The sequence below is a fragment of the Ictalurus punctatus genome, chromosome 14 (assembly GCF_001660625.3).
Source record: "Ictalurus punctatus breed USDA103 chromosome 14, Coco_2.0, whole genome shotgun sequence".
NCBI classification, from domain to species: domain Eukaryota; kingdom Metazoa; phylum Chordata; class Actinopteri; order Siluriformes; family Ictaluridae; genus Ictalurus; species Ictalurus punctatus.
In genome coordinates this window covers 26,727,739-26,754,064 of record NC_030429.2, presented here as the reverse complement: position 1 = coordinate 26,754,064, position 26,326 = coordinate 26,727,739, and the positions used below count along the sequence as shown (strand labels likewise).

General features: G+C 38.5%; 1 protein-coding gene and 1 long non-coding RNA gene across 11 annotated transcripts in view; both read left to right on the top strand.

The window, feature by feature from the left end:
* The window catches only part of LOC108261627 (protein NYNRIN), a 64,257-nt gene that overhangs the window by 6,978 nt on the left and 30,953 nt on the right, over nucleotides 1-26,326 (top strand). For 7 of the 10 annotated variants that reach the window (XM_053685816.1, XM_053685814.1, XM_053685813.1 and 4 more), the window contains exons 2-6: nucleotides 7,847-8,012; nucleotides 11,838-11,901; nucleotides 12,048-12,115; nucleotides 12,352-12,439; nucleotides 12,543-12,893. In XM_053685816.1, the coding sequence (XP_053541791.1) occupies nucleotides 12,110-12,115; nucleotides 12,352-12,439; nucleotides 12,543-12,893 (445 nt within the window). In that variant the 5' untranslated portion in view covers nucleotides 7,847-8,012; nucleotides 11,838-11,901; nucleotides 12,048-12,109. Of the gene's footprint in view, nucleotides 1-29; nucleotides 2,119-7,846; nucleotides 8,013-11,837; nucleotides 11,902-12,047; nucleotides 12,116-12,351; nucleotides 12,440-12,542; nucleotides 12,894-26,326 lie in introns of those variants that run through there. The other 3 variants (XM_053685818.1, XM_053685819.1, XM_053685817.1) reach the window with 1 other exon arrangement.
* LOC128628802 (uncharacterized) lies at nucleotides 16,609-18,956 on the top strand. Its single transcript, XR_008397861.1, has 2 exons — nucleotides 16,609-18,538; nucleotides 18,878-18,956. It is a non-coding gene; the product is annotated as an uncharacterized LOC128628802 (long non-coding RNA).

Here is a 26,326-nt window from a genome sequence, read left to right as displayed (position 1 = left end):
AATAATAATATATAATTTTTTTGCGAAAGCTGCCACAGGGCCTACACAGATGATGTCCCCAACTCAGGACGGGGAAAGCAGCCGGCTGCGGCATCCACAGGAAAACAATGGAGCCCGTATAGTGAGGATACAAAACTCCGCAGGAGTGAACGAAATATCGACCTGGATAAAACGGGGGGCGCAAAAAGAGGCGCGTACTGGGATATGGCGCAGTGTAGAAGGGTTGTGTATAGCCCCAGTCAGCATCCTCCCATGCTTGATCAAAGAAGCCCATGGCGTGGATCACACCAATAAGGCCGAAATTATCCGGAAAATCCGTCAGGAATGGTGGTCCCCTCAGCTGGCCTCTCAGGTGGACCAAGTGTTAGACTCATGTGATGTGTGCATCAAGTTCAACGTACGAAAGAACCTTACCACCCCCTTAGGACATATTCGCCCGCCAACGGGACCGTTTCGGCATATAATGATGGATCATGTAGACATGGGAGCAGCCAACCAGGTAGAAGGGAAACGCTACATTCTGGTGATAGTAGACCGCTTCAGCAGGTGGGTGGAGGCGACTGCGACTTCTGAGGAGGACACGGAGTCCGCGGCTAAATTTTTATGTTGCGAGGTCATACCTCGATTCGGTATCCCTAATTTTTTGAGTTCGAACAACGGCATCCACTTCGTTAATAACGTCCTCAAGAATGTTGCATCTGCCTTGGGGATGGATCATGAGCTAGGTTGCGTATATTATCCTGATTCCCAGGGCATGGTGGATCCAGGGTACAGTACCCTAACTAATGAACTGGCAAAAATATGCGAGAGCTCTCGCCTAAACTGGGTCCAAGCCTTACCACTGGCATTGATGAAGATGCGATCACAGACCAATCGTATAACGCACTTGACTCCTCATGAAATGCTTACTGGGCGCCCAATACCTATGGCGCACACCCAAGGTCCATACACAGGGCCGTCTGTGGCCCAATTGGAGGGCGAAATGCAGGATTATATGAAAATCCTCACCCAAATCCACAGACAGTTGTATTCACAGGTTAGAAAGGCAATGCACGGTGGGAACGAGGTACGGGAGGATGTACGTCAAGTGGCACCCGGGGATCAAGTATACATTCATACTTTCAAGAGGAAGAGCCCCCTGAAAGTTGTGGGAAGAGATCATTGCCATCACTTGAACCAATGCGTCCGTGCCGGAGCAGGTACGGGACAGCGAGGACCGGCAACCCCAGGCCCTGCCAATACAGGGCAGATCACGGAGACGGAGGTGGTAACCGACAGCGACAGTGATTCGGATGCATCATCTATTGGTCCGGCCGACGGCACTCAAGCCTAGGCTAAGTGGTGGGCTGTGGAAATGCTAGATAGACCGGCCCAGTCTGATGCCCAGTCGCTGCAGGCCCTTGAAGCACAGTTAAGCGTGCCTCCTGAGCTTCAGTCTCCGCAGGGATCTTTACACACTCCCCTCCCACCGGTTCCGGAGAGCACTGGTGTAGCCGAGTAGTTAGGGGTTAGGGTACCTTTTACCACGGGGCTAATAGCATACCTTTAGCATACATGTTCTTTTTCTATGACCTGATGGTGATGTTCAGAAGGACTAATCATACCTTCATTGTATAATGTACTAATCATAACCCTGACTGCAGTTCCATATATAGATTGTGACTGGTCAAAAGCATGCGTGCTCCAAAGCATTCTTATAATGTTAGTTTGAATTCTGTGTGATTCCCTGTCTGTAAACTGAATGAAAGTGTTTTAAGTTCCATGATGACGTTTTGTGTAAAACACCGAGCACGCGGGAGAGGGAGAGAGCGCGTGCGAGAGATTTCTTTTTCTTCCCCTTTTTCCAACCCTTTAGTTCTCTCACACTCTACATTAAAGTCAAGGTGATTCAATATATATATATATATATATATATATATGAGCGTAAACATATTCCTGTAAAAATGAAAATCAATCAGTATTTTTCTGATGTATTGTGTGTTGTGCCACATAGTTTCTTCTGCTGTTTCTTCTATCGACATCTTTGCCTGTCTAATGATAAAATTGATCAGCTGACATGTGAATCTGTTTTGAGTGATGTACTTAGCAAATTAATAAAAAAAACCCTGAAAAGTGAAACAGACTCGAGGTTACATTCTATGGCTGAGGTCACATCCTCCCTGTTGAGATAATGTTGAGTCTAAACATTTGGTTTTAGAGAGCGTTGTACCTTCATGAACTGACTCGCTAACAAGAGCTGGAGTAACCATAACTACTTCATGTATCTGTGATTCCTATACGCGTACGTGTCTATACATTGTTAAGCAGTGTAAGTGTGAATTCTTCTGGCGTGTGGTATTCATGTTGCATAATGATGAATAATTTCTGCATGTTTTCTCTGTGTATATGTCCAGTGATGAGTAATTAGTAAGATCAGATGGCAGTAGTAGTCTGCACATTCTAAACTCTCTGTAAGGTGTTGTACGCCTGTAACAGATGTGATATCTGAGTCCTTAACATTAGAATAAGGTGATGATTACTTAATGTGTGTAGTTAATGTGGAGTACGAGTATCTGGATTGGACAGCCTTGCATAATGGTTCCTGTTAACGATATGTGCTGATGTGAGTTTGGGAGTTAGTTTAAGTACAGTCCCTTTACAACGGTGTAGTTTGAAGTGATTTGTTTCTCTTCTGAACCGTAAATTGGTGAACAGAATAAAGTAGTTGTGTAAATATGCAAATATATATGTGTGCCTGTGCCTGTGTATGTGTCTGTGTATATATATATATATATATATATATATATATATATATATATATATATATATATATATATATATATATGGTATACGGTGTGCTATGGATATGTCATACAAAGCATACGAGTTAGTATACGAGTTGCAATATTTAAATGATACAAAGCAGTGGTCACAAACTCGAGGAATGGAGCATATACTGCACAACCTGTGTATAAACCATGAATTGATAAGTCGTTATACGGCAGCTGAAAACTGAGAAGAACTGAGAGCTGAGAACTGGATGCAGGTTTGTGTGATCTGGGAATTGCAGTCCATGGCAGCCAGCCATGTTCGTGGACCGCCGTGCAGGATGGGAAATGTGGTTTGTGACATGAGTAGATGTAACGCAACCTTAATATGGTCAAATACAGTTTAAATGAAATGGACACATTTATAGGACGGATCTTATGCCGTTCACAATTGGGCGTTCAGCCAAGGTATCAGCTTGGTGGAAAATTGAAACAAAGTTCATAGATGATAAATTTTATTTTAGACTAAGTTAAATACATATTCACATTCCTCCAAAGTGAGCGACATTTAAATGTCATGTATGAAGGATCTGAGTGATATTTTGGGTGTGAAACAGTTATAAGTTAATAAGAGACAAAGGGGTACATGCATGTCTACCATTCAGACTAAACACTAGTGTTGTACACATAAAACCAAATTCACTAGGTTGTTTTGAATGAAAATTAGGGGGATAAAAGTGACTAGAGGACTGTAACTACATATCTAGATCCCAACCTCATTTACTCTATTATTGGGATTATCACTCGTTAGCACAGATGGGATGATATTAATATGTTAGGTTAGTATACACCACAAATTTTTAGACTAAAAGAATTCCTTTCTCAATATCTTTCTGGTAAATGAAAATCAGGAAGGGATAAGAATGTATCTTCGCCAATTGGGTTTGTACTTTTAAAAGTAAACGGACTAGAACTATTTTACAGGTTAACTATACATGAGAGTGGAAAACCCCTTTATGAGAGGTGTTATTCGGGTGATTAGAGCAGTAGAGATTACTTTAGTAATTTTTAAATGATTTAATAGACCAACATTATTTAATCTCTGCAGCAATATTTCCTGATCCACTGTGTCGAGAGCCTTTTATAAATCAGCAGACAGGGAAGTGCAGAGGGTACCGTGACATTGTTTTAGGACTTTCAAAACAATGGTTGTGCTGATATGTTTATATGACCTTAGACTTCTTGCAGACTGATAACATGTTCACTGAAAAGGCTTTCTAAAAGGGACATAGGACAGGAGGCTTTGGGATTGGACTGTAATGATCTAATACAGTGGGATGTCCCTGATTTAATAAGAAATAAAATAAAATAAATAAATAAATAAGAAAGCTGATTTCCACATTTCTGGTATACGTTAAAAACTGAGCTCCTCATCTTGAATTGTTTTTTAATGGCTTTCTGCTTTATTAAAATCAGGGTACAGTAAATCACGATAAATATTCACCGTTTTAAGGCCTAGATCTGATGCATAAATTGAACATTTAATGATGGGTTGTGCAGTTGTGTGTTCCCAGTTGTCTGTGTCCAGTTTCCAGTACTATTGTCCTGTAAACAATATCTTCAATCCTCAGAAAAGGATGAAGGAACATGCCCACTTAGTCTAGCATTATTACAGCAAGCTGTGATAACAAATGCGATAAGTTCTGCAACACAACCAACCCACCCAGTAACCATTATCTATAGTATGATGTATATAGAATATATATATATAGATATAGATGTGTATATATATATATATATATAAGATGTCCCAATTGTAACCTGTAACGGTAATTCCACTCCACATGATATTATTATTGATCAGCGCTTTTTCCAAGTGACTGCATGTGGGAGCTCAAGGCCGTTACTCCCATTAACAATTCCTAGATCAGTAGTACACCTGGAAGCGTCTCCTTCGGGGGTTGTGGGCTCCCCTGCGGTGTACTCCTCTGTGGTCATAGACTGCCTTGCACGCTCCCAAGGCTGTCAGGAAGATTGGGGTCATCCTCCGCCCCATAAAAGCACAACAAATGTTCCTGGACGTTATCAAGTAGAGTCTGCAGTGGATCACTGATTGCTCACTACAGGACAACATCTTGAGATCTGAGTGTTCTTGGGACAAGCCTGACATTGAATGGACTTATGCTTTGCACCTGTACTATGGCTGGCAAACTACAACAAAGACTGTGTCTTACATGTGACTGAAAGGGTTGGGCGCTGCTGGGGGGGTCCCGGCTCAGGAGAGTGGGGCGCTTACAGGGCTGTAGTTTATGTGTTGAAAACATTGGATTTGGTGGCACAAGGAGTGCCGCGGCTGAAGATGCTCTCTTAGTGCGGATCATTGGGAAAATTGCTCTCTCACACATCGATCTTACGTTCATCACACCAGGTCATTTCTATTTTTTTCTATTTTTTCCCATATCCTGTTCTTTCTATTTTGAAAGAACATGATATGGGGATATGGGGTTAGTCTAGGTACCACCCAAACTGAAATTCTTAAACCTGTTAGTGCGCCTAACACACCAACTGTAGTGTTGTAGTGCCTAATTAATACTGTGGAGACAGTCACTGAGAACACTCACGATTGCCCAGCCGAAATTCATATTTCCTCAAGCTTAAAAGTTTCGGGTCTGAAATTTCACAAACATTATGAACACCCTGATCTGCCCAATTGGCAGAATTAAAAGCCATCACTACAGAGTGCAACCTGGTTAAGGGTAGAATTGTTAGGATTTAAATATATAGATAAACACTGACGTTTAGGCCCATGGATTGTGTCGTCTGTTTGGAGCTGTTTGAATGCAATGCGGTTTTAGAAAAAGTGTTGGAGCGCCACTTATCGAGCAAATAGTTTAATTGAATTCTGATGGTACCTTATGCACTCTGCTCTCAACGGTGGAGGATAACTTGAAGGTGATATTTGTGCTCAAAATTGTTTTTCCTTGACCAGGGATAGGTCTGGCATACCCTGATTTGTGTTTAACATAATTTGTGCTGATACTAAACGTATTTCGGTAGATGCTCTACCTCTTGCACTAATGACCTATCACATGCAGACTAACAGCAATATGTGTCTAACACCGCATGAAATGCTTACGGGTCGACCCGTGTCTGTGTCTGTTCCTCATGATGGACTGCCGCTGGAGTAATTTCAGATGAATCAAAAACATATATGAGACCACTAACTATTATGTATGAAGCTATCTATTGACAGGAAAAGAGCTGGGTGCAGTGTTATGGGTGAGGCATTACCGCCTCAACGGGGGGGGGCTCTCTCCACAGAAGAACAATTGGGCTCAATTGTAATTCAGAAGAACAATTGGGCTCTCTCCACAGAAGAACGAGTCTTGGAGGTGGGAGAAGATGTGTTTATACTATGGGCAATTCGCGCTGCCCATGACTTACCAGGAAGGGGGACCTTTGATGGTCCTAGACTCTGTCACTCACCTGTCTTTTCTTGCCGGTCACTATCTTTTGGGCAGCTGGAAAAAAAAAAACTAATTTATGGGTTTTGTTGTGGATAAAAATGACATGAAATAAACATGAGGGAGACTTAGTATGAGTAAAATGTCATTTTATTTCGACCTCCACAGAAATAAAATCCCAGATCTGTCTCTCTAACTCCAATAATCACTAAACTGACTGAACTGCTGCTTTCTGTCATATCAAAGTGACTCTCGTTCACATTATAACGGAGGGAAAAGGTTTTCTTCAGGTTAAATTTTTCAGCAGATATCAGCAGCTTCACCTCCTCAGATCTCAGACGATACCACGATATCTCAGAATAATTAGTGATGTTACAGAGCAGGGTGATGTTCTCTCCAGGAGGGACAGATAAATGATCAGTTGAAGCGATCTCAAGGAGACACGGTGTAAAGAAACCTGAAGGAAAAACATTTTACCACAATAAGACCCTGAGCGTATGTCAGAAGAGGGACAGATCCATGCTAGCAGAATAAATCATAAATCATATTGTTTTAACTGATATTTAGCTGCAATATGCAGAAATGTTTGGATTTATAAGCAACAGCTGAGTATAAATACTTAAGCCGGTTCACACTGTACGATTTTGACCACGATTTAGTCGTCTGATGAATAAATGAATAAATGTCTGAGACTAATTTTGAGAATCCTAAAAGATTCCTATAATCCTGGGCCAAAATCTGTAGTCTTTGATCGGTAGTTTGACGTGTTCCCCGACAGCAGATTAATGGCCGTTGTGATCAGATTTTCCCTCTGATTAAATTCTGGCAGTGTCAGAAGATTTGAGGCACAGTCCTGTAGTGTGACTTCTCCTACTCCGTACGAGTCTTATTGTGTGCGTCGGTTTTTCACGTCTTGTACAGTCTGACATTAATGAGAACTGAGATCCTACAGTGTGACATGGCTTACAGTACAGCGGGGATCGTGTTCGTACAGTCTGACAAGCAGCATATACGTTTATTGTTTTCTATTCTGAAAAAACACCATTTCTATTCAGAAAAGTGTCAGTCTTCACTCGGCATCTGCAACTTTCTCCTGAAAAGAGTTCTCTACAGTTGGGGGCGTTAGCAGAACATGTAGGGGTAGAAGGAAATGAAACTGTAGATGTACTGGCAAAAATATCGATAAAGCATGAAACAGATGAAGTACAAATACCATGAAGTAGAGCAGAGATTAACACCATTATAAAGGAAAGGAGAGAGGAAGAGGTGATAATTACGAGTCTTAGAATATCACGCTGACTTAAATCTAACATTACACAGAATAGGAAAACACCCCACTGGACTCTGCACACACTGCAATACACAAGAGACAGAAAACACATTCTGTTAGACTGCAAAAGATATGAGGAGGAAAGAACTGAGCTAGAGATGCAGATTGGAAAACAAAACATGACACTAAAGAACTTGCTGGGAAAAACATCTGGGAAAATACACCGTCCCCTAATAAATTATCACTAATAAGTCAGAGACTTTAATAATTTAGTATGAATATGTAGTATATATTTATTTATTTATTTAGTAGTATTATTGTAATTATTGTTTTTTCCCCTTGCCAATATGCTGCCCACACTCCAGTCCAGTAGGTGGCGGTAATGCACCTTAAGTTGGTTTTCCAACCGCCTTTTAAACAGAAAGAAGAAGAACAGGAGACGGAGAAGCAGGAAGAAAAAGAAAAAGTTAGCATTAATGCTAAAAACAAACAAAAACAAAAAACTGAAGTCATCCTACAGCGTGTCATGAGGTACGAAAATATCCTTATTTTATCCACAATATGTTTTATATTGTCTTTAAAGTATTTAAGGATGTTTACTGGACGTGTTGGTGAGTATTTCTGATTGTGAATTGTAGAGTTTAGGAGTTTAGCGTCGTTCATAAAAGCGGAAGAGCCGCTGTGTGTTTTAGTGTACACAGGACCCGCACCAGGGCGTCATATTACAGCTGCAGCTTTTCATCTGGTCATTTTAAATTATCACTTAACTCTGTTCTTTTCAGTTTTCTTCTTATTACCAGTCAATTTTGACTTTTTTTCCTTGTTAATAATTGTTCTTTGTTGTTCATTTATTAATGTTGATATTGTTCATTTCTCTCAATGTCACGGGATTAAGAAACAATGTGAAACGCAGAGCCCTTTTTTTCTGTTAAAAACCACAGATCAGATTTTAGTTTTTTTTTCAAGAAGCCAATTCCTCGCAGGATGGTTGTAATTTTTGGAGATCCCAGTGGAGCAGTGGTGTGTGGATGTCTTACTGTACAGAGCGAACAGCAGGTGTCGCCATTTTGTAAAATAAGTTTGCTGGTGAAACACTACACCGGGTCAGTGACCCCAAGGGTCATTTTCTGTTGTTAGTGATTTTATTGGCCAGACCATCACAGTTCTATTAAATGTATATAGATATAATATTTCTAAGGAAAATACCACCTTAATGGAAGAGATTATTGATAATATACAGTACTGGAAAAATAAATACCCCAGTGCTGTTCTTATTTTGGGTGGGGATTTTAATATGGTATTAAATAGTGATTTGGATCGGTTTCCTTCTAGAGCTGCTTCTGTAAGTCCAGTTATGAATGCTTTTATGATGTGATTTAGTGTTGTGTAGTCTCTATACCTGTAGCAGCAAGGACCACTCTAAGCAGTCTCGAATAGATTATTGTCTTATTTCCCAAAGAGTACCGAACAGTTGTAACTCAGCATTCACACTACACCTCTTACAGACCACAGTGCTATCTCTCTTAAGGTTCGTCTTTCAGCATCCCTTGATTTCAGCACAACTCCTTCTTATTGGAAATTGAACAATTCTCTTCTCCTGTTTAAAGACGTTTAAAAGCATATTACATTATTGATTGAGCAGTATTGGAGGAGAGCTTCAGCATTAGATTCATATTGTTGCCAGCGGGAGCTGTTGAAGTTTGAAATCGGTAAATATCTTAGAAAATTTGGTAGTAACTTAGCTAAACTTGAAATAGCAGAAGAAAATAAGTTGGTGTTTAAAATCGCATTCTTCTAAATCCCCAGAGCTGCTTTCTGTAACTGATGAGCTTGAGTATGCTGAACTGCAAGGTAAATTAGATGAGCTGTACACAGGGCGCTTACATCAGATCTAGACAAAACTGGATAGAGGAGGGAGAATGCAACACAGCATATTTTTTCAGATTAGAAAAAAGTTGTTTAAGAACCTCATTAATTGAAACTTTAAATATTGATGGAACAGTGACCAGTAATCCTCAAGAAATTACACGTTTCTGCGCTAATTTTTACAGTAATCTTTACCATGGAAGTTATTCTGAAGAGGCAGCCTGTACTTTTCTGCAGTCTGTTAAAACCTGCAAGACTATCTCAAGAAATGACAGAAACCTCTGCGATAGTGAAATTACTTTATCAGAAGTTAATAACATAATATAAGATAATAGATGTACCTTGAACTTTGACCCTGTTATAATAAAAGCCCAAAAAAGATTTAATGCGTGGTTGCAGAGAGACTTGACCTTGAGAGGTATTGCTTGCTAAGGCTGAGGTTATCTCCAGGTTTACATCGCTGCACTCTCTGTATCTGGACAATAAGATATGTAGGTCAGTTGATCAAATCCTCTTTATTTGGAAAAACAAAATACATTATGTTAAGAAGTCTGCAATACTGAATACATGAGTATGGTGGGTTGAACTTTCTTGATTTCTCATCTCTGAACAACACTTTCAAAATTAATTGGATTAGACAGTTTATGCGTAATCCAAATTCAGTGTGGAATTTTATTCCTAATTACTTTTCCAAATTAGGCGCTCTCCCCTTCCTATCGATCTGCAGTTATAATATTGCTAGAATCCCTCACAACTTATCTAAGTTCCATCAGCAAGAGATACTTGTATGGTCATTAATCCTTAATCACAACTTTTCCCCTCATCAGTACTTTATTTGGAACAACCAAGATATTGTATATAAGAATAAATCTTGTTTTTCAGTAATTGGTTTGAGAAGAAAATTGTGGCTGTTTCCCAGTTATTTAACTCAGAAGGTCTTATTTACAATGAAGAATTTTTATGTAAATTTAATTTCCCGGTAACTCCCAAGGAATTTTCCATTATAATAGACACTATTCCTAAAGGAGTCGTTATGCTTCTAATGGAGTCTGTTACATCATCTAACACCTTTCCCATTTCTTTAGACCCACTTGAGTTCCCAGTAGGAAAACTGTGCTTTTGGTCACATCCTTCATCACGTAATTATGGAATTGGATCTCTTTCAAAAGGAGCTCGTAACAACTCCATATGTGGAGTCATATTGGAAGAATTTGGTTGACCATATTGATTGGAAAAAGTATGGACTCTGCCTTTGAAATACATAATAACTAACAAGGATGGAGAAATTTCATTCAAATTATTACACAAATTTGACCTGACTCAAGTTTTTTTTTTTTTTTTAAATAAAAGGTTTAAGTTAGATATAGGTGCGTTGTTGTTTTTGTGTTGCCCCTAATGAAACTGTTCTTCATATCTTCTGGGATTGTCCTCACACGCAGCTATTTTGGGTCGAATTTTCTAGGTTTATTAACTGCAATGTGCTTCCGGGCTTCTCTTTGTTTTTTTAAGGATGTACTGTTTGGCTCCTGTAATGTACAAAAAGCTCAATTTAAAATCGTAAATAGCACACTTATATAGTGCTCTTATCCAAAGTGCTTTACACGGTCACATTCACCCATTCACACACACTCACACACCATGCAAGGCGCTAACATGCCATCGGGAGCAACTTGGGGTTCAGTGTCTTGCCCAAGGACACTTCGGCATGTGGAGTCACGTGGGCCGGGAATCGAACCACCAACCCTACGATTAGTGGACGACCCGCTCTACCACCTAATCCACAGCCGCCACAGTTTAATGAATACTTTCTTATTAATCTATTATCTAAATTTCATATTCACCGCAGTTAATTCACTCATCAAAATCCCTTATTCATTGTTTTTAGAAGAGGTCCAACAGTACATCCAAAATATTTCATCTTCTAAGAATCTTAAAGCTCTTAAGACAATGAACTCGTTTCATCTTTTTAATTTAGTTCAGTTTTCGTTTTTTTTAGTGTGTGTTTTTTATATATATATATATATATATATATATATATATATATATATATATATATATATATATATATATATATATATAGTTGTTGTTGTTGTTGTTGTTATTATTATTATTATTATTATTATTATTATTATTATTATTATTATTATTATTATTATTATTATTATTAATTTATATTTAAAGTCGAACTTTAAACATCGATATCGCAGTCGATCATGTTCATAATCGTGGGCAGTCAAAATCCTAATGGAGATCAATATTCGATTGTGCAGCCCTCGCACACGCATCGTCACACACTAATTATTAGGATAAAACACACACATACGTTACACATACTGATGCTGACGTGCTGCTGACAGGTCAGCAAGGAGGGGGTCGAGGGGGAGGGAATTATAATTTTTTATATATATAATTTGTTATTATTATTATTATTTCAGGCACATTATATCATGCATATTAAAAGTTTTATAAACATTTTATGCGTGTTTGAAGGATTTTTACGCAGCACCCTGCTCTCATCAGACGGAACCCCGGCTAGGAAACACTGGTTTAAACGGTGATCACTAGCTGCTTGTTTTGGGGTTTGATATCCTACAGGCCTACAGTGTTCAGTAGAATTATTTTTTATTATTATTTTTAAAGATTATTAATATAAAGTTGTTATTATTACTATTAACTGTATTTTGTTATTCATACTATAAGATGGTGAAGGATATTTGCTGTGTGCTCCATGGGGGAAACTTGAGAAAAGCCCATTGGAGGAGATGATGGTGATTATCATGTGAAAGTATTGATGTATTTGACGCTGTGGAACTGGTGGTGATTTACAAGGATATGCCTTTATCTGTCCTATTGGAATCTGAAATTAAATATTACAGTATATTGTATAAGTAATATAGCATAAATAAATAAAAAGAGAAATGATTGATATAAACCAATAAGCACTCTGTTACCTTTTGATATTCAAATATATTTCTTTTTTCACACCTTCCTTTCCTTGTTTTAGAAAATGTTCACACGCTCCTCCAGACACTCTCGGGGCATCATGACCTCCTGTTATTCCATCTGCATCGTCTTGGGTATCGTGTGTGTGAGTAAGTAACTTTTTGTTATAAAATAGATGAAATAAAGCTCTTAACATAAGATCATTGTCTAAAAGGTGAGAAAGTAATCTAGATTTTAATTTTCCCATCTCAGACCCCCTCTCTGCAGTATCTGAGTTCACTGTATCTGGACAAGTGGGGTCTACAGCTGTCCTGCCGTGTAAACTGCAGACTGAAGTCAATGGACCACCGTATATTAAGTGGAGCATCGAATCTGAGACTGTGTTTGAGAGAGTCGGTGAGGAGACCTATCAGGGTAAGGGATATGAGGGGCGTGTGGACGTTCCTGAGGAAGAGCTGCGTAAGGGGAACTGTTCCTTGGTGTTGCGCAATCTGACACCTACTGATGCAGCTCTCTACTGGAGCGCCAAGATAGTGAGTCGCACCAAGGGATCTGTTGAGACAGAAACAGTAGAGATCAGCCGTGTTCATCTCTCAGTCGAAGGTAAGTGAGTGAGTCTCAGTAGATCACACACTGACCATCACACACATCAGAAATCAAAGCTGGACATGAGGGAGGATTGGAAAGGCACTAAGTTTACTGTATAACAAAAGCGGTTCATATGGGGCAGTTTAATGATCTCAGTGTTTTAACTACTAGTTGAGGACTTCTGCACTGAACAGCTAATTACAAAGCTCTTTATGTGTGTGTGTTAGATTGAGCCAGGAGAACACACACCTGTCCATCTTTTTTGTTTCATCACACACTTGTAGAAGCATCACAACTTTACATCTAAATCATTTTCATTACACGAATGTGCAGTAGATTTTTAAATCAGAACGTCTTTACCCCAGACAGCAGGAACTGAAATCTGAAATCATTCTCTTGGTTATTTGTACAATGTATTACCTATGAAATACTATTTAAGTGATATTCATTGTCAAAATATTCAGTTGACATTATTCTAAAATATTTGATCATTTATTATAATCACATATTATAGTGTTACTAATATGAAAGCTTTTATTTTAGTGGAGAGGGTAAGTTAATAAGGCATGTTAAAACAGTACTGGAGTTAAAGGTAAGACTGAGAATGTAAACACTGAGCTACATTAGTAGTGACCTGACCTACATGTGTCCCTGATCTACAGGTACAAAGTAAAACACTTTAGCATCATTGAGAAGAGTTCACACAGAAGAGCTGTGATTGTACCAAGATGATCAAATGTTTTTTCTCTTACAGAAAAACAGAATGAAGAGCGTGAAGCTGAAAAGGAAGTTCCCAGAGGTGAGATATACTTGTGTATTTAATTATCTGTAAAGCAGATTTAATTTCTTACACAACCAGTAACATTCATTCCATTTATTTCAGTATGTTACGTTCACTGTTACTTTTTTACTCCCTAATGAATTCTGTCCTTCAGTTTTTTGTTATTTTTGTTTTTAATTGCCCACAAAATGTTCTAACTTGGTTAATTTTACACTACATGACCAAACTTATGTGACTTTAAATTATTTCGGAGCTGCAGTGATTCTTCCCAGTGAGGAGCGAGTGAACACAAACCATGCATAATAACAGCCTCCAGTTTTTCCTTTAATTTGTCAGCCTCCTCTGTACCTGTGTGTGTATATACACGTGTATATTGTGTGATTTTGGTTGTAAACCTCACTGCTTAGACTTTATGTGGAAAATGTTCTAGCTAAACTAGAAAAAATAATACATTTCTGTTTTTCTCCAGATGATGCAGGAATGAAGTGTCCTCAGCTACCGATCATGATCTTGTCCCTCCTGTCATGTTTACTCCTCCAGTTCTTATTAGAAGAAACCTGAGTGTGGACTAGAGCTGTGTACAGGACTGTGTCTTTATTCCTCCGCTACCAAGTGGTTGAAGTATTTTTTTTTTTTTGGTTTTCCGTTTGCCTGCTTGAACACCCACCCACCTGTCTATCTGTCCATGTCGGTCAGAGCAAGGTGTACATTACACGATTTTAATGCACAACGTGGAGGAAAAGAATCTCCCGAGACATGTATGTTACAATGGTTAGTTATTTACAGGCAGTGCATGAATTTAGAATGGTAATTAAACTGAATTAAACCTGTGCATTATACGGTTTTAAAGCACACCTTCCAGACCAGCAGAATCAGGTATTCAGACAGACCATGATATAATAAGTAAGAAAACACTGAGGAGTTTAGATCCTGTCATCACTTATATAATATCCCCCTTTATTTACTGGGAAACATCAGAGGGGCTGATACTGAGTTCTCTTATTACATAGAGCAGGTTTAAACATTTAACCATAAAAAGGTGTGTACGTGTTCTTAAAATAGTTTTGTATGATTTTATTTAGATTTTACATTTAAGCCACATCTGGAATAGAATTTGAACTCAGTAATCTGCTGAACATTCATGACCACCTGCATTTCTGAGAGAACAATATAGTAGGGCAGAATGAGGGTGTCAGTTTGTGAAAAACTGATGGTCTGGTCAGAAAGTTTCTTCAAATGTATTTTCTGTGGGAATTCTGCATTTGTAGGAAATGACCCAGCAGCTCTGTACATGCTAAATACTGTGTTAAATGGTGAGGAGCTACAAGATGTCTGGAGAACCCAAAACAAAACCACCTACTGCCTTACTCTGTGCATTTAAGGGCAATGTTTGTGTATAATGTATATAATGTTTTGATCATATGAAAAGACCTGAGTAGTTTTTTTTAAATATAAAAAATAAATAAATATATATATATATATATATATATATATATATATATATATATATATATATATATATATATATATATATATATATATATAATATTAAATTAATATATAATAATTTATATATATTGTTATAATAATAATAATATCAACAAAATTTTATATATATATATATATATATATATAATTTTGTTGATATTATTATTATGCGTGTGTGTCTCTTATTATTTATGTGTCTGTGTTATTATTTCAGATATCAGATATTTATCATATATAGTAAATGTTTTCTAAACATTTTAGAAGTGTTTGAAGGATTTTTGCACGCCACCCTGCTCTCCTCTGACGGAACCCCGGTTGGGAAACACTGTTTTAAACGGTTGTTTACTGTAGAGAAAATAAATAATTATTACTGTTAACTGTATTTTGTTATTCATACTATAAGATTAAATAAATTAGCTATAAAATGTGTAAACTAATTAGAACCTTAAATAGTTATTCATAATATCAGTTACAATGGTGTGTGTGTATATATATTATGACTGCAACTAACGATTATTTTCATAATCGATTAGTTGGCCTATTGGTGTTGTTGTTATTATTATTATTATTATTATTATTATTATTATTATTCGATTAATCGGATGGGGCGGGGTAAACTTTCAGTACCCTTCCTTTTGTTGTTCATTTAAAATAAAAGTCTACAAACTGAGTGTTACAAATATAAACTTCAGACTAAAACTAAACTGTTTGTCCAATTATATAAGACTGAAAAGAACCCAATACACACAGACACCCACCAGAATATATATTATTAATGTAGTACTGTAGTTTAATTCTGTGCTTTTTGTGCATCCATAAAAATAATGCATAAGTACTTATACATAATATAAACTAAACTAAATAAATAAAATAGTTATATAATTGTTTTGTTTATATTGTGTATATAACTATTTATAAATTATTTTTTATGGATGCACAAAAAGCACTGAATTTAACTGCAGTACTTTATTAATAATAAAAACTCCCTTTCGCTGCACCTTGTGGTTTCTGTTACTCACTGCCTTTAGACGTATTATTTTACTTGTTTACTTTTGATCATGGTGTATTAATTAGACATTACAGACCTTACTCTACGGAGCAACGCGGCCTCGCTACGAACACGCCACAAAAGACGGAAGTTACACTGCAAGCGTGCAAATACAACATATAATGACAGTAAACTTAAATTAAACTAAACCTTTTAAGCAGCGTGCACCAGTTTCCCCCGCCCCTTACACACAGTGGAGCATTTTGGATATAAACATAACTGTGAGCTACATTAGTAGTGACCTGACCTACATGTGTCCCTGATCTACAGGTACAAAGTAAAACACTTTAGCATCATTGAGAAGAGTTCACACAGAAGAGCTGTGATTGTACCAAGATGATCAAATGTTTTTTCTCTTACAGAAAAACAGAATGAAGAGCGTGAAGATGAAAAGGAAGTTCCCAGAGGTGAGAGATACTTGTGTATTTAATTATCTGTAAAGCAGATTTAATTTCTTATACAACCAGTAACATTCATTCCATTTATTTCAGTATGTTACGTTCACTGGACTTTTTTACTCCCTAATGAATTCTGTCCTTCATTTTTTTGTTATTTTTGTTTTTAATTTTCTAACTTGGTGTCACGAATCGGGAACGGAGTCGGAAGCAATTGCGGTTAAGAGCTTTATTAAAGAGAGATATGCAGATAAATACAAATCGTAAAACATAGACGTAATCAGAAACAGTCACCGGGTCGGGCGATCGTCAAACAGGCATAAACGGGGTGAGGCAGAAATCGAAGTCGCGGTCACTGGAAACGGGTTCAAAACAGGAAACAGGAAACATGAAACTATGACTGGGAACTGGGAGCGGAAAACACCAGTGTGGTCTAAGAGAACTAATCTAACGTTAAACTAAATTAATCTATCGAGGTACGTAACGCTAACTATCTACTATCGAACTATAATACTCCGTGAAGTGTACTGGGAGGCGAGGGGTATATATCCCGAACATAATCAGTGTTAAGTGCTGACAGCTGAAAACAATGAAGACACACCCTCGAACAACAACCAATGACAGAACAGGGAGGAGACAGAACAGAAACAAAACAAAACGCACATGTCCACAGTAAACAATGTCACAGTTATCAACATTCGCTCCGGCTCTCCAAGCGCGCTGCAAGCTGCAGCTCTGTCTAAAGGGGAGATCGTGACACTTGGTTAATTATAATACATGGCCAAACTTATGTGGCCGGACCATTACACCCATATGTGGTTCTGACTTTAAATTAGTGTGGAGCTGCAGCATCCCAACCATTGAAGAGCAGCAGCAGAAAACCACGCCACTCACTTCAGACTGTAATGGAAGTTCGCATCAGTGCAGTTTTGAGTGTGTAATGGGAGTGTAATATTGTAGTAACATGCTTTCCGTATCCACAAATAACACAACACACCAGTTACTAGTAACTAGTACAGTAATGGTTAAAAGTTGGTATTTATTTCTAGTTCTTACTAAATATTAATTTATAATCATTATAATAATATTTATAGAAAAACTTTATATTAAAAATGTTAATTTTGGAAGCACTGGTGTAATAAGCAGATGTTTTGGCTGTAAGAGACTAAAATGGTGTAAAGTTTAAAAAGTACACTATAATGTCTAATTGTTTGATATTACTCAACGTTAAATGATATTCATATTATGATATTTTAACTGGAAAAGTTACATTTATGGGTAATTTTAATATGGTAATATGTCACTGCTACAGTTACTGATTATTATTGAGTACACATTAGAAAATTGATGTGTTGAAGTACAAACCAGTTTTACCATCCCATTACCTACTTATTACTTATTATTTAAAACAACAACAAAAAAACATGTTTAACCTTATAATCTTATAATTCTGGTATCCCTGTAGCATTATTTACTCAAAACATGAAACACTGGGTTATTAACAATTAATAATTATGAGAGCATCTGTAATAGCACTCTAGTTATTTCATGATAACAGATGTTAAGTGTTCATTTTGTTACAGTAGAGAAAAATATTTTTGCTTATAAATAAAACATCCGTATTTCATTATTGGAAAAATGGACAAAATGTGATGTGTAATGTTTAACTGTGTTGTGATTTCATAAATGTGATTATACAGTACATAAAGACATTTGTTGAATAAGTCATATAATTGTGATTATAGGTGGGGAGACTGTTAGGATAAACAACAGCTGTAGTAGTTTTTGCTCGACCTGTATTTTATAACACAATTGTTCATCTGATCTTTCTTTCCTTTATCCGGGGTTTGGACAGGAGTAGGAGTAGGAGTAACTGGGACTATTGCAGTGATTGCAGTGATTGCAGTGATTGTTGCTGTGCTGTACTGGTGTAAAAGAAGAAGAAAGCGTGAGTAGCACCGTATGATTAGAGGAGGACGCTGTGTTTACCACAAAGCTGTTACATGGTGTTTAATTCTTTAGCAGAATTAAACCAGAGGGCTGCTACAGAAGCTAAATTAAACATAACTTTGTGTCACTTTGACAGTTTTTAAGGATGTTTAAATTTTTGTACAAGACTGGTGTGATTTATTCTCACAAAGAAATCCATGTAAATGTTTACAAGGAATAAAATGACAGCTTCTGCATTGCTTTCACATACAGATCATTTTCACAGTAAATTAACTAGACTTAACCCATTATTAAGATTCTGAAGTGAGTTCACTTGGGATTTTTTTTTTTTCTGCAGAAAACTGCAGAAACCCTGATCCTCCACACACCTACTCGCTGCCTAATACACAAATAAATCCTGCAAACACAAGTCCAGGTGAGAATCATTGCTGTTTTAAACCTTGTAAATGTTCTTTAACCACTAAACTTAACTTTATGTTTCAGATGAAGATCCTAATGATCAAGGAGAAGATCTGCTGAACACATGACAGGACGATCATGGTGAGTATCAGATGGAAACACTAATCCACAAGATGTTATCTGAAAGTGCTTTTTAACCCAAACAGCATCATCCTCAATAACTATCTAATTCATCCTTGTTTTCTTATTAGCCCTAAACTTGAGGATATATTTGTTTTCATTGCTATTTAACAAACATTATAATAAATGACAGCAATTAGAAAAAGTTGTTCTGCACCTGATGACAGCTGTAAACTGTCTCCTTACTCACTTTATCTCTTGTCTTGATCTGGCCTTGTTACACCCCCTGAACCTACTTGTGTTCACGAACACAGAAACCTGATAATTACATGAATGTGACGAGACCCATGTTACTGAAGAGATTATTGACAGAATTGGTGTGGACCCTCTGAACAGTGTGTGGTCACATTCAGAGCTATAAAGAAGCGTTTCCTGCGCTACTCTCTTTATGTGACTGCACTGCTAAAAGGGGTATCCTCAGCATCATGTGAAAGTCTTTACTTGACTTGTTCTTCTTTTCATTTAAGCTCTACTCATACTCACTATAAAGAATGGGAGATCATTTATTGGTGCCTTTTGACATTAGGTCTTTAAACAACATTTTATTCCCCCTAACAAACTCTCCACAGCGGTTACTAATGACATTTACAATGTTAGGCATGATGTTAACACGCACACCTGGTACTTATTTACATATTAGTGTAATTCCCAAAGCTTACACAGTCCCCTCCGAATGTATTGAAACGACAAATTCTTTTGTTTTTGCTTAACACTGAATAGCATTTCATTTGTAATTAGAATTGGTCTCTTTTGGTTTGAGAACATTTATCTATATATCTTTATATTTATCTGGATTTACAGAAATTTATAAATTTTAACAAAAATATAATGAAAAAACCTTGAGATGAACCAGACTTAAAAGGGAACCCATCCTCATCTGGGTGACACCAGTGCAATCAAAAAGTGCAGTAGTGTAACCAGGAATTCATGAGCTTGTGAGAAACTTATGAACATCATCAGAGTTATTTCTGAATTCATTATCGTTTTAAATTTAAGTGTATTGTATCAAACTGAAGATATTACCTGTTCAGTGATGGAGACTTGAGTGTAAACTGTTGTTAGCAATTGCAGTCCTAAGGCTATCCAAGCAAGAACATCCACAACCATCTTCATGGTTTTTAAGTGGTACCATCCTCAGTAATCTCACGGTGATCTTTAGACTGTTCATGAGGTTCCATCCTCAGCATCAGTGAGTGATTTTCAGGTGATAAGAACTCCAAACAGAAGAACAGAACACTGGCTGCATTCGCTGCGTGCATTAGAATGTAATTATTAACATGTAAACTTTGCCAGTCCTAATAAAATTATAATAAACCTTTAATGCATCTTATCGCTCTGCATCACATCACTTCTCCAGAGATTTACATTAAGTACAACATATTGTAATGATTCACTGTCTGCTTTTAAATATGTCTTCTAAATTTTTTTTACATTAGATTAAAATATACAGTGAATCATCTTGAGGGGAAAAAAGAAACACATTCCTTCACTGATGGGTTTAATCCTGATCAATTAAAGACACATTCGAGTGGTGTAGAATGTATTCAATAAAATAACATGGAATTTATAGTTGTGCATCCTTTTGTTTCAGGTTCTGTGGTTTTGGAGGAGGGTGCTGTCCGATACAATCCAGTCAGGACAGATCCTGAGTAATGCAACTTCCAGCAGAACAGTTGGTAATAACACTAACCCTAGGTTTCCTCTCACCTCCCAAACACATGCCATTAGGGGGACTGGCTGTGCCACATCGACCCTACGTGTGAATAAGTGTGTGAATTGTACCCTGTGAAGGACCGGTATCCCACCGATGGTTCAGTTCAATTCAATTTGTATAGCACTTTTTACAATAGACACTGTCTCAAAGCAGCTTTACAGAAATATCATCACGGTGTACAGATATTAAAGGTGTGAATTTATCCCAACTGAGCAAGCCACTGAGTGTCGACGGTGGCAAGGAAAAACTCCCTAAGATGGTAAGAGGAAGAAACCTTGAGAGGAACCCGACTCAGAAGGGAACCCGTCCTCATCTGGGTAACAACAGATAGTGTGAAAAAGTTCATTATGGATTTATATGAAGTCTGTATGGCGTTAGGAGCAGCCGTAGTCCCAGCAGTCTGGAATTAGAGAAGATTTGAGCTCCATCCAGAGGCAGAAAGGATCTGGATCTCTAGTATCTCCATAAATTCGTGTGGGGCTCGGCGAAAGGAGAGAGGGAGAAAAAAGATAATTATGACTACGAAGTAGTAGAACAGAATCTAGTCAGGGTAGGCTTGAGTAAACAAATACGTTTGAAGCTTAGACTTAAACACTGAGACTGTGTCTGAGTCCCGAACACTAATAGGAAGACTGTTCCATAACTGTGGGGCTCTATAAGAGAAAGCTCTTCCCCCAGCTGTACCCTTCACTATTCGAGGTACCGTCAAATCTTTTGATGCTATGTTTGGTTTAATCCAAGTTTCTGTTAAACACATTAAATTACATTCCTGATCAGTAATGATGTCGTTAACAATAAGAGCCTTAGACGCAAGAGATCTAATGTTTAATAGTCTTAGCTTCAGATCAAAAGTGCTGTCTGTGCATTCAGTATGATTTAATTTTATGTTAATTAGGTTACAAAGATAGACTTTCCGAGGTTTTCTATATATTTGTATAGCTCGGGGAACAGACACAGTCTCTATAGTATGTATTACCGGTGCCGGATTTTTAATTGAACATTGATTATACTGAATGTTGTTATTATTGGAAGATGTACTTACGGTAGGCAGTCACTTGGAGTGTAGCGCCTTGGAGATGTTGTCTGACAGCAGTTCTGCTCCAAGGCTGCTGGGGTGCAGGCCATCAGGACAAAACAACCTAGGACGCTCCCAGAACAGATTCCAGTTATTGACAAACAGCAGATTCTGCTCATTACACCAAGAGACTAACCAATCATTTAATGCTAGAAGTCTACTGAACTTTTCTGCTCCACGTCTGTATGTGGGAAGAATTCCAGAGACGATGATCTTCGCGGTGGGTGATCTGCCTCGTACTGTCTCGATCAGGCTGGAGAAGTCCCTCTTCAGAACCTCCGTCTGCCGCAGCCTGGTGTCGTTCGTCCCCGCGTGCAGCACAACCGCTCCAATGCGCTCGTCCTTCTTCAGGATCCCGGATACCTGCGCAGCGACATCAAGGACACAAGCACCAGAAAAACAGTGTGTGCGCACCTTACCTTTAGGTGAGGCTACACGGACGTTCCGCACAATGGAGTCCCCGACGATCACAGCGTTGGGTCTGGTCTGACGGAGAGGGGCGAAGCAGTTCCTGGTTGGAATCTCGAACACCGGAGGTGGAGAGGGTCCAGCCCGCGCATTCCGCCGCTGGTTCACCCAAGGTCCGAGGTGTGTTGGTGCCGGCATGACGGAGACCACGGCTGGGAAAGTCCTAGGTGCACGGTCCCTGCACAGAGAAACACACGGCGTAGAGGGGCTGGGAGTGGAAATACCACACTGTGTGCTTACCTTGGATATGTGGGCAGAGGCACAAGATGTTTCCAGTGCAGTTTGTCGCTACAGCAGCTGGGCCTGCTTGTCGAGTAGGCTGCGGATCTGCTTCTCCACATCCTCCAGTTCCAGCCGCACCATGTGAAGCTCGAGCGAGTCCTCATCTTCACTCAAAACCGCAGAGACAGCAGACATATTTGTTTTTTAAACAGAACAGCGGTAAATGAGAAATGTGAAACGTAAACAAGGCTAGCGATAGGTGATGCTAGCGGGCTACGGGCTACAAGCTAGTCGCGGTTGTTTGTAAAAAACAGATCAAATTTAGCGACAGCGCAACGTTACGATTGTTTTGTCTAAAGTAGTGTCAGTTATATTTGTATAATGTAAGATATCTAATTTTAAAGTATAGATGGTGTAGAACACGTGAAGGTCCGGTACGAAGCTGCTGTGTACGAAGCTGCTGTCAACGGTGGGGTCTGCTAACTCTCAAGTCAGTGGCAGACAGGATGAGAAGATGTGAAGATCCATACCCTGGGTGTACGTGCTAGCCTAACCTCTCCCCAAAGGGTGGCTCTCTACAGTACGTAAAGTGCTTGAGCTGAAGACAACCAGCACACAGAGAGATACTGCCACCAGAGACTGTCAAGTTGTATTGTTATAAAATGTTGGGATGATATTAATATGTTAGGTTAGTGTACACCACAAATTTTTAGACTAAAAGAATTCCTTTCTCAATATCTTTCTGTTAAATGAAAATCAGGAAGGGATAAGAATGTATCTTCGCCAATTGGGTTTGTATTTTTAAAGTCAACAGACTAGAACTATTTTACAGGTTAACTATACATGAGAGTGGAAAACCCCTTTATTCGTGTGATTAGAGCAGTAGAGATTAGAATGTTGCATCTGCCTTGGGGATGGATCATGAGCTAGGTTGCGTATATTATCCTGATTCCCAGGGCATGGTGGATCCAGGGTACAGTACCCTAACTAATGAACTGGCAAAAATATGCGAGACAGTTGTATTCACAGGTTAGAAAGGCAATGCACGGTGGGAACGAGGTACGGGAGGATGTACGTCAAGTGGCACCCGGGGATCAAGTATACATTCATACTTTCAAGAGGAAGAGCCCCCTGAAAGTTGTGGGAAGAGATCATTGCCATCACTTGAACCAATGCGTCCGTGCCGGAGCAGGTACGGGACAGCGAGGACCGGCAACCCCAGGCCCTGCCAATACAGGGCAGATCACGGAGACGGAGGTGGTAACCGACAGCGACAGTGATTCGGATGCATCATCTATTGGTCCGGCCGACGGCACTCAAGCCTAGGCTAAGTGGTGGGCTGTGGAAATGCTAGATAGACCGGCCCAGTCTGATGCCCAGTCGCTGCAGGCCCTTGAAGCACAGTTAAGCGTGCCTCCTGAGCTTCAGTCTCCGCAGGGATCTTTACACACTCCCCTCCCACCGGTTCCGGAGAGCACTGGTGTAGCCGAGTAGTTAGGGGTTAGGGTACCTTTTACCACGGGGCTAATAGCATACCTTTAGCATACCTGTTCTTTTTCTATGACCTGATGGTGATGTTCAGAAGGACTAATCATACCTTCATTGTATAATGTACTAATCATAACCCTGACTGCAGTTCCATATATAGATTGTGACTGGTCAAAAGCATGCGTGCTCCAAAGCATTCTTATAATGTTAGTTTGAATTCTGTGTGATTCCCTGTCTGTAAACTGAATGAAAGTGTTTTAAGTTCCATGATGACGTTTTGTGTAAAACACCGAGCACGCGGGAGAGGGAGAGAGCGCGTGCGAGAGATTTCTTTTTCTTCCCCTTTTTCCAATCCTTTAGTTCTCTCACACTCTACATTAAAGTCAAGGTGATTCAATATATATATATGAGCGTAAACATATTCCTGTAAAAATGAAAATCAATCAGTATTTTTCTGATGTATTGTGTGTTGTGCCACATAGTTTCTTCTGCTGTTTCTTCTATCGACATCTTTGCCTGTCTAATGATAAAATTGATCAGCTGACATGTGAATCTGTTTTGAGTGATGTACTTAGCAAATTAATAAAAAAAACCCTGAAAAGTGAAACAGACTCGAGGTTACATTCTATGGCTGAGGTCACATCCTCCCTGTTGAGATAATGTTGAGCCTAAACATTTGGTTTTAGAGAGCGCTTTACCTTCATGAACTGACTCGCTAACAAGAGCTGGAGTAACCATAACTACTTCATGTATCTGTGATTCCTATACGCGTACGTGTCTATACATTGTTAAGCAGTGTAAGTGTGAATTCTTCTGGCGTGTGGTATTCATGTTGCATAATGATGAATAATTTCTGCATGTTTTCTCTGTGTATATGTCCAGTGATGAGTAATTAGTAAGATCAGATGACAGTAGTAGTCTGCACATTCTAAACTCTCTGTAAGGTGTTGTACGCCTGTAACAGATGTGATATCTGAGTTTGTAACATTAGAATCAGGTGATGATTACTTAATGTGGAATTCGGGTTTTGCAGGGAGTACGAGTATCTGGATTGGACAGCCTTGCATAATGGTTCCTGTTACCGACATGTTGTGCTGATGTGAGTTTGGGAGTTAGTTTAAGTACAGTCCCTTTACAACAGTGTAGTTTGAAGTGATTTGTTTCTCTTCTGAACCGTAAATTGGTGAATAGAATAAAGTAGTTGTGTAAATATGCAAATATATGTGTGTGCCTGTGCCTGTGTATGTGTCTGTGTGTATATATATATATATATATGTATATATGCTATACGGTGTGCTATGGATATGTCATACAAAGCATACGAGTTAGTATACGAGTTGCAATATTTAAATGATACAAAGCAGTGGTCACAAACTCGAGGAATGGAGCATATACTGCACAATCTGTGTATAAACCATGAATTGATAACTCGTTATACGGCAGCTGAAAACTGAGAAGAACTGAGAGCTGAGAACTGGATGCAGGTTTGTGTGATCTGGGAATTGCAGTCCATGGCAGCCAGCCATGTTCATGGACCGCAGTGCAGGATGGGAAATGTGGTTTGTGACATGAGTAGATGTAACGCAACCTTAATATGGTCAAATACAGTTTAAATGAAATGGACACATTTATAGGACGGATCTTATGCCGTTCACAATTGGGCGTTCAGCCAAGGTATCAGCTTGGTGGAAAATTGAAACAAAGTTCATAGATGATAAATTTTATTTTAGACTAAGTTAAATACATATTCACATTCCTCCAAAGTGAGCGACATTTAAATGTCATGTATGAAGGATCTGAGTGATATTTTGAGTGTGGTACAGTTATAAGTTAATAAGAGACAAAGGGGTACATGCATGTCTACCATTCAGACTAAACACTAGTGTTGTACACATAAAACCAAATTCACTAGGTTGTTTTGAATGAAAATTAGGGGGATAAAAGTGACTAGAGGACTGTAACTACATATCTAGATCCCAACCTCATTTACTCTATTATTGGGATTATCACTCGTTAGCACAGATGGGATGATATTAATATGTTAGGTTAGTGTACACCACAAATTTTTAGACTAAAAGAATTCCTTTCTCAATATCTTTCTGGTAAATGAAAATCAGGAAGGGATAAGAATGTATCTTCGCCAATTGGGTTTGTATTTTTAAAGTCAGCAGACTAGAACTATTTTACAGGTTAACTATACATGAGAGTGGAAAACCCCTTTATGAGAGGTGTTATTCGTG